We start from the raw sequence: 9832 nt of genomic DNA, 5'->3' as shown, positions 1-9832 counted from the left end.
CCTTTAAACTCACATACCCTGGTTTCACAAAGACTAAGATCGACTTTAAGTTGGACTTAACTACGACAGGCTGTTCATGCCATTGTTTGCTCTCACCATTTACTGGCATTGGTCTCTCAAGAGACGTTCAAATCATGGTCACAAATCTACAGAATTTACATTTTTTTATAATTCATTAATGAAGGAAAAAATATTATGTAAAGATCCCAATTGAGAGACCATTGGTGAGAGCAACCAGTGGCATGAATGGCCTGCCATAGTTAAGTCCAACGTAAAGTCAATCTTAGTCTCTGTGAAACACCCACAGGACAGTAGTCTCAAAAGTCTCAATATTAAGAGGGGAAAAAATGGCTGGCAAACTACTATCATTATTGTATCATCTACGAAACATATTAAGCATGATTAGACGACAGACGTTTGTATACTTACACAACACTTTAATCAGAAAAAATTCTCAACAAAACAAAACAATATAAAAAGGCAACGAAACCTACCTATTATGGCCTACCTATTATAAATAGAAAATTTTATCCAAGATGCTATCTATAATCCCAATCTAGCCAAAGAATCAATTTACACAATCCCCAAACTTTAACAACAATTGAACCTGAAAACAATAAACAGTACTGGAATTTCTTCATTCCGTTTCTTCTTTTTTGTATACCCTATTCTTACGTGTGCAAATGTTTAATTACACGACAATGAGCGCAATCCACACCGTGACATTTCAAAGTCTTGTTTTGGGTAGTTTCGATGTAATAGGGTATAATTGAGTGAATATAGGAAGGGGTGACATGGTTGTAAACAATATTCTGATATTTCAAGATTTGGAAGTTCTCGAGGTACTGATGCCTCGGAAATGGTAACATTGTGATAAGTAGCATAGTTTGTGATCTAACACAAATATCCCTCTAAAATGAGTACAGTCGTTGCCCACAGCATACACCTCATGATATTTCTGTGTGTGGGTGGGGTTGGGTGTAATTGGGTGTTTGCAGACGCATATCGAACGCAAGATATTTACGTCTGGAAGAAGGAATTTCGTTTCGGATCTGAATAGATTTTTCTGAATACATTTCTTTTTATATATATACAATTTTATTGTAGTCTAGTCATGCTAGAAAGCTTTGGTGAAAAACAAGTGACCCGTTTCAATGTTTTTGAACAGAAAGTATGTATCCTATAAAAGGTATTCCTAAATTTCGAAATGAATCCCCCGTTTGGTTGTGTGCGTGTATGTATGATTGTGTAATTGGGTTCTGACAGACATGTATTTATCATGTACAGTACAATTATTTACGACCAAGTTTCGAACCGGGTGCCCACAAAGTCAGTGTGAACTAAGGCGTAGACAGAGAGCCGAGTGAACTGCAAGATCAACTCACATCTCCCAGTTGAGAAATATTTCGAACTTTAATCTAACCATATGGCTTGTTCATTTGCCATTCAATTCAGATGGTCTAGAAAAAAATATCAATATGACATGAATAGCCAGGTCATATGTCAACATTTTCTTCCTTGAACAGAATTCCAGCGGCGTATTGAGTACTTATTTTGTACACGAAATCGCCTCACTGAACTGTCAGAATTTCATTGAAAATAAAAATTATATAATTGATTTAATAATTGATTAATTACCCTTAAGCATCCATTTACTCACAAATATTTATCAATATTTTCCGCGAGAATCCATCCCTAACTTGTAAGTAATTTGATTGAACTATGTGGTCTATAATGAGAATAAAAAACGAAAGAAACATAAACAATTGGCCAAATCATTTGGTTATGGCTACTGTTGGGTTTCAAACACTATGCCTTGATGATGGTCGGTGTGATCATGTGGTTAAAGGCATAGTAGCGGCACTCTTTGGGCGGTGAGATGGGTAGAAGAGCGGTGGATATATTCTCCTTCTTAAATCCAGCCTCGCATAGAGAAGGAACCTGAGTTTCCTGTGGAATTCAACAAAGACAAAAAAACATCAAATTGTCATACTCTCCGACCAAAACAAAACACAAGAAGTGAACTGGTTATATTACTACATGAACCTCTGTCTCACCAACGAGACCGATCAGAACCACAGGAGAACGGACAAGAATTATATCCCCCCCCCCCCCCGAATGGGCAAAAATCGGTCGTTTTGCAAGGGTGTGGGTCAGTCAGTTTGGCAGTTTGACTGAGCCTGGTATGAAGCTAAAGGGTCAAAGTTCGGAAGATCCACCCCGACGACGAGATTTTGATTTCGCTAGAATTTATTCCCTTTCTCAGTGCGACGGGTCGGAAATGCCGCCCCGTCGACATGGTCGCACAGAAAAGAAGTATCATTGCCATATAAGGAGATTGTTTCCACTCCCGTCTATTGGTGGTATTATTCTTTGATGTAATCGCAAATGTGCAAATGGAGTAATTTCGCACGTTACATTCATAAGTTTTGATTATAAGAAGAACTCAACTTTGCCAAGTCCCGTAAGAAATAGGATTACATGTTCAAGATAAATATTCGATCTTTCCCTGCTGTATGATGATGATCAAACGATTTGTTTTTTTAAAGGAAGGGTATGCACAAAACTACTTTCGATCTTAGATATCTTCCTATCAATATTTAGGAAAGTATTATCAGTCGGAAGACTATACTATGTTCGTATGAACCTAGACATAACTATTAATTGACAGAGTATTCTCACGGTAGATTGACAATATTATACATTTCCCCGCTCCTAGAATGTATTACAAATTAGGAAAGGTTTACATGTACACATTGTTTGTACAACAAAGGAAAAAAAATGTACTCAAATAAGTGATTGACCTTTACTGAATAACCAGATTCGAATAAGAAAAGAGGGAAGAAAGTGCCGTTTAAACAAAAATATATGATTGTTCCGAATTGATCACGGGTAATCCAACGTTATTACGACAGATTTATTGTAAATCGAAGCTTAACGTCATATTTTTTATCAGACATAATGCGATTGATACAGATCTATCGCCGGTCCTCAATCAATCATCGTAATTCTTCAATCAATCGTAAACCCCGAATTAATCGGAAGATACCTATCAATTTTAAGTTCAAAACCAATCCCAAGTCCCCTAACCAATCGTAAGTCCCAAATCACTCGCAAGTCAATGTAAAATCGATTAAGGATCCTTCATGTCTTAAGAAAGTCTACAGGAGTGGATGAAAGCTTGCTCACTGAATTTAAGGTTGGTAAAAGCTGAAAATACTAAACTACATTATGTGACGATTTTTAGATCAATCGCAAATTTTCATAAGATAGGGCCCTGATTTAAAAAATAAAAGCAACTAATAATTATCGTGTGTTTTTTAAATTAAAATTACTATTATTATTATTGTTTATAAAATCGAATGTGATCTCTGAAAGAAAGTAGGAATACCTGAAACATTTGTCGAATGTCTGTATACTTGGTCTTCATGAATTCTCCCCAGGAGGTGAGGTTGCAGTAAGTCAACACACCGCCAGGTTTCAATAATCGGAACGCATGATTCTTGATGAACTCAAACTGATGAGTGTGCCACGTAGCATCGGATAGGGGATAGGTGTCGTACAGGATACCTACACAGCAATATGAACGATTGGTAAAAAAATGTCCGTCATAATTGTGACTCGTTTAATAAATATAAAGCGATACGATAGGCAATAAGTTTCGGCTACAAATTGTTCTGCTTAATCAGTTTATTAAAGATTGAGGTGTTTTGTTTTTATTATCAATTAAAACTATTATCAATAATAAAATGATATACATGAATACTAATTTTAACATACTTCTTGACAAAAGGTTTGATTTAACAACCCAAATGTCAAGTGTATTCCGTCTGATAGAAATACCATAATGTATAGCAAGTGAATCAAATACATTGTAGTTAATAACCAGGGCATCGTTTCACGAAACCGTCGGAAGTACAAGTTCACCGACATCCCATTAAAATACGTGCTAAATATAATACACGCATTTCAATGGGTTGTCGTCAAACTTGTACTCATTACGGTTTTGTGAAAAGCTGCCCTGGAATTCTGGAGAGAACATGCATACATTTAAAAACATTAGTTAACCGTTCTCGTACATACGAGAACTGTTAACTAATGTTAACTAATGTTAACAAATGTTTTTAAATGTATGCATGCTCTCCATAATTCTGGAGAGAACATGCATACATTTAAAAACATTAGTTAACAGTTTTCCCTTATTCGGCCTTAAATATTATCAAATATTATCAAATATTTATTTTAAAATATTGAATATAAACCCCCCCCCCCTTTTTTTTTTTCGTTGCTGAGTGAATGATCTTGACAGCTGATGATGATGTACACATGTATTATACACGCCTGCCGAAAGAACTCTCCTCAATCACAACTATTTTCATTCATTTTGCAAGCTTGGCAAGCGTCAATATGTATTTCTTTACTATTAACAAAAACGTTGCTGTTTTCTTTTATCTTTTCTAGTTTGCTATCATACAGTGCGTCCCAGAAAAAACGAAACCGAGAATTATCGATGTTTTATCATAACTTAATCACAATTATAATCAATAAATGACACATATTTTTAAAGCTTAGATCAGGCCTTCTCAACTAGTTTATTAGAAGCGCCAAAATAAAAATTTATTGAGGTTGAAGTGCCAACCTGTATGTTTGGTGACTGTGTTGCGAGGGAGCGTAGCGACCGAGCCGATACCGGGTGGGGTCCAGGGGCGACGCCCCCGGAAGCTAGTGGATTTTAGGACTTTTTTAAGGCCCAGATGTGGCATTTTAACACCTTTTTGTTCCATAAAACATCAATCATAATTTCATATTGATGTGAAATAATTAGTACAATTCCTGGCTAAAATCTACACTGGAAGTTAATTTACATGTAGTTATTTTGGTGCAATAAACACGGAAAATGTCAAAATGAAGTGAAAATCAAACAAACAAAATGGCTTGCTTACATTTTGGGCTCAACTTAGACTGCGACTTTTTGATTTTGCTGAGTTTTTTTTATTTTAAAATATAATTTTTTGATTTTTTTTTCTTTCTTAAATTTTATTTTTAAATTTTTATTTATTTATTTTTTTTTTTTTTTGGAACAGCCGCGCGCCACTCTGACTAACCGCAAGCGCCACGAGTGGCGCGCGCGCCGCCAGTTGAGAAGGCCTGGCTTAGATCCTCCTCTTTCATTTGATGCAACTCACATGATGAATATTTCACACATGAGTGATTAAAATCAATTTGAAGAAAGGGGACCAAAAAGTTATTTGGCGGATGGTATCTGAATTTCAATGAGAAAATCACATTTCTAGAAAGTTCATTTTCTGCCCTTTCATATGACACCTCAATCAGGAAAAATGAGGTAGGAATGCTTGCATTTCCATAATTTCATTTAACAGGTTCGTTTTCATTGGCTGCCTAACGTAGCAAAAAACAGAATTGACAAAAGACTTTTAACTCTGTTTTGTTGACAATCAGCCATGCAACTCTAAACAAATCTTCACCCTTCAATAAACTTCATACAACGCTCTTATGAATATGGCCATATATACATGTATACTTTTTCCCCGCATCAATGCAATCACTACGTCAGTTATAAATGGTACTCCGCATCCGAGCAGGGATCGCGAGTCTACATGTACTTCCCCAAATAATGGAAAGCCTGGTCTCACCATCAAATTTATTATCCGGTAGCGTAGGCACCACATCTTCCCACATTCCTTTGAGCGGGGTCACAGTATGGGGCTGGGTTTTCCGCCATTCTTCTAAGCGATCGAACACGCCATCGTTACATTCTATGATAACGTGCTCTGTGACAGTGGGGGCTTCCTGAATCTTGGTAGCTGCAATGGCCAGTCCGAAACCAATCTCGAGTACACAACCGCCTATATACGGACAGAAGAACGAAACAAAATTAATATATGATAACTCAAGAAAACTAATTTTGCGCTGCATATTTCGTTGTAAAGTCTCATTTGCATGTAGGCCTATTTCAATCATGTCTGATGAAGGATTTTCACAAATTTCGGTATGACGATGATTTGCTGCAAATGAGTATAGCTGCAAGCATATATTTCTTGCAAAGTAACATACGTAAGTCTGAACCCGACTGTATATGAATATAACTCCCAACGATATAAAATGTAAAGACATTTAAATATAAAACGCAAGGTCGGAGAATCAAGCTAACTCAAAGAAATTAACAATAATCGGGTTCAATTGAATTGGTTTATTAAAAACAACATGACATGCAGCTCAAGGCTAATAATTGTCTGTTGTACAAAGTAATCAGATATACCATAGACCTATTTACGTTATAATACATCATGACAAGGTTTGCTAACTGGAATGTTACACTTCGTATCTATACACTTTGAAGCTAAAAAATTGCTCGCTCGCTTCGCTAACTTTTAGAAACAACTACATCCGTACAACATAATGTACATGTGTACATGGCACTTGACGAGTATACCAAGAGTGATGCAAAATGGATCTTCTGTAATAAACTTTTATTAGGGTTACGCAAAACTTCAATTAGGGCGAGGCAAAACTTTCTAATTCATAAAAGGATGCCACGACTATGAAAGGGTTGAAAAACTCTGGGCTAGAGCACTCTACATTTCGGCTCTGCTGTGCCCACGCTATTAAAAAGGGACGACAAGTATTCTCGCTCGGTCGCTACGCTCTATATCCCATGATATAACCTTATTGTATGAAACACTTCACATAAATAGGAATTAAATTGTGTTTACAAGAGCTACATGGAGACAAATGAGAGGGAATAGGAGGGTCTTTACTGCGAAATTCGAGGATCGGTAATTCACAGCACGAGGCCTCTCCCTAGTAAGGGGGTCGTCCCCCGATATTAGAGAGTCACAAAATATTGTCTAAATGCTGATGTTTAAGATAAGAAGTAAGAGAGGGGGTGGTATTAAGCTCAAACCTGTGATAAAAACTGCTCTAAAATGCCCCGTTTCAATCTACAAAACGTTACAAAATTTAGCTCGGTTTTTCTGACCTCGCAATATAAGCCCGAATATAAGATACAAATCACAACCTAAAGTTACCAAAGCCGACGTGCAATTCAAACAAATAATATTAACAACAAAATTGTGCTTTGCCCCGAATCCCCGATTGACAGCTAATAATCAACAATTCCAATTTACTATACTAAGTCTATTCATATGTGACCTAGTTATAATGTTCGTATCTACTATCTTATAATTGTTGCAATCTACTAATGTTGGATCGCAGTCGAATCATTTGGTGTGCGGTGCAACATACATGTATCAATCGGCGAATTTGAGTGTCAACCCCCCCCCCCCCCCCCCCCCCCTCACAGCACACTCGAAATGTTCTGGCGACGCCCTGCATGCTATGGTAACGATTGTTCCGAGGTGCTAGGTAAATACCGGTATAGACCTATGTGTGATTTCAACTTTGGACCACATGAAGTATTAAAGAGTCTAGATCTCATCTGTGTCTAAAAAAATGGTCATACAATAGTCAATAGCCCTATTAAACCTGAACGTAAATAGACAATTGCATCCCAACTCTTTTTGACGAAATACAGCCCGAAGATTTTGTCGCCAAGAGCATTATTGTCAGTGCACCTCGGGCCCCGATTTGAAAACCCGAAATTATTACAAGACAACACCAAGCCCCTTGACGTCGTTTTAACGAAGTCTGTTTGGGTCCCTTCTCTGCCCCCGGTATGCGCTATGCAAACGCAAAGTCCATTTAATAAGAGAGATGACTTTGGGATGTTATAATCATAAATTAGGCTCAAAGTTAGATTTAAAGTTCAAGAACATGGGCCATGAGTGGCTGCATGGGTGAATCTGCCCTTGAATCAGCTGAAAACCAGACGAAACAAAAGTTATTAAACTGTAAGAACCTAAGGTAAATCCGAATGCAATTTAGATATTTTAAGTTAGACCTGCTTGCTTTCGCAGGACAATGTGACGAGGCTAAAGCAGCTGTTGAAAGAAATTGGAAAACCTGTCAATGTGAAACAAGTTCGACAGACTCTATCCAAACTATCTATTGTTTCTTCGTTTGTCATCTACTAGTACTACTCAAAGAATGCCAATAAATGGGAAACCAAAATTCCCCTTCGCATTTCAGTATGTAATTACTCAAACACAAAAAGGGTTAATACACCTTGTAACCAGTCTTATATTTTCTTTCTACTGCTCGCCTCTTTTCATTGCCTGGCACTGATAGAATCCTCTTTGTATTAAACATTAACTCAAATCAAACTCTTATAATACTCATTATGTATGCTTCGTATTTATTAAGTTGATATATGAAATGAAATTTCAATATTTAGCTCCTCTTATTTATAGCTAATAAGCTAGGAATATCCATCACTCCTCAGCTTTCACTATGTTGTGAAATGAGTTAATTTTTGTTGATGTTATATAACATTATTCACTGTATATCTACATGTATGTACTTTTAATGCCCTGCATTTTCCAGTAAAATGGAATTGTCCTGGGCTATTGTTCTCCTTTGTTGTGCAAGTTTGAACAATAAAGTGATGTTTAAAAAAGTTAAAAGATCTCGTGACGTTAGAAATAGAATTGAGACATCTCAGCAACTTCTGTAAACTGTCTTAAAAATATACTAGACCTCTAGACAAATATTACTGGTCTAAAAACCATGATCTTGTCAGGGTATATGTGACTATGAGCCTGTAGTAGAGCTGTACTAGATCCTATAGATTATATTAAGCTGATATTGCAAGTTTCCACACATTTTTTTTCTTTCCCACTTAGAATCTAGACCTAGATCTAGACTAGAATCTATTCAATTATTTAATTTGAAATAACAAGGATAATGTATAAGTTATAACAACTGAAGAAGACATCTACTATCGATGAACAGGCACAGTCATATCTAGGCATAGCATCCCTGGATTAAACTTAAAGTAAAGTAAAGAAGGCCTAAAGTAGGGTCTAACTTAAGTTAATTTATCGTCATTGCTTGATCCATCATCTCTAGGTGTACCGTGTCGTACTCGTAGATCTATACAGTAGGGTCGACCTAGGTCTAAGACAAACAACATTTTGATGTAAATATTCTACTACTAGATCGACATGTCAGTCTTTACGTAAAAAAAACTTATTTTTAAATCTAAGTTACCTTTAGACGAAGCAACTTTAGCCAGTTCATGCATGTAGGGAGTTTCCCATCTTTCCATAACGGGCTTTCCCATGATTTCCAGGTGCGTGTCGGCTTGGTTAAAATTTGCCATTGCATCATTCCAGCTCGATTTGCAGTCCTCACCGGAGGAGAATATCTTGTCAGCCATGATCGATTTACAAGAAGTTTCAAATTGAAGTTGATAACTTTGGTAACACTTTTCCTGCCTGCTAACTTGACGATCCCAGAAAGTTGAAAGGTTTGTAGACTCGATCTAACAATTACTACTGGAGATATTATATGCACGTGCGCTAGATCTATATCTAGACTAGATGTAGGCCTACTACAGCTTCTAGCTTGAATTAATACCGTGCGCGACGTGCATGTAATGCGCTATCTACGGTTATGCGCAACTAGTGCGATATCATGGTGTACGCGTACGCGGTGCACGTACGTATTAAAGTGAACGATACATTATTGGGCGGCTCAGCTAGCGCTAGAGACCGAGGGGCATCGCTCAGGTCATCGCTGTGCTTCAGTAAGTCTCTAGAATTGATCATGCGATTTATTTTTATTTTTATCATCACTATATCGTCAGCATGGGTGTCGATACTTACGTAATACCTATTCATCAGGGGGGGATGAATGAATAGATCATCCCCCCCCCCCTCCCCTGATGAATAGGTATCAGTTACGGATCGAC

General features: G+C 37.1%; 1 protein-coding gene across 1 annotated transcript; it reads right to left on the bottom strand.

Annotated features, from left to right (window-relative positions):
• Nucleotides 1-416: 416 nt before the first annotated feature.
• Nucleotides 417-9470, bottom strand: LOC115919361 (guanidinoacetate N-methyltransferase-like). Its single transcript, XM_030972942.1, has 4 exons — nt 9130-9470; nt 5655-5867; nt 3392-3570; nt 417-1950 (listed from the first exon to the last, which is right to left on the bottom strand). Exons 1-4 carry the CDS (start codon nt 9296-9298, stop codon nt 1810-1812), a joined length of 702 nt encoding a protein of 233 aa, XP_030828802.1. The 5' UTR covers nt 9299-9470; the 3' UTR covers nt 417-1809.
• Nucleotides 9471-9832: the final 362 nt, after the last annotated feature.

This window comes from Strongylocentrotus purpuratus, unplaced genomic scaffold, assembly GCF_000002235.5.
Source record: "Strongylocentrotus purpuratus isolate Spur 01 unplaced genomic scaffold, Spur_5.0 spur5_scaffold_6, whole genome shotgun sequence".
NCBI lineage: Eukaryota > Metazoa > Echinodermata > Echinoidea > Camarodonta > Strongylocentrotidae > Strongylocentrotus > Strongylocentrotus purpuratus.
Note: the sequence above shows the minus strand (reverse complement) of the source record. Positions and strands in the feature narration are given on the sequence as shown.

What these genes read in the sequence shown, in the direction of transcription:
- LOC115919361 (XM_030972942.1), bottom strand. Translation starts at nt 9,298, where the DNA reads ATGGCTGACAAGATATTCTCCTCCGGTGAGGACTGCAAATCGAGCTGG. An exon ending in TAAAGTTGCTTCGTCTAAAG is followed by an intron (nt 5,868 to 9,129) that starts GTAACTTAGATT and finishes GTCCGTATATAG; the next exon opens with GCGGTTGTGTACTCGAGATT. An exon ending in ACATTCGACAAATGTTTCAG is followed by an intron (nt 1,951 to 3,391) that starts GTATTCCTACTT and finishes TGAATTCCACAG; the next exon opens with GAAACTCAGGTTCCTTCTCT.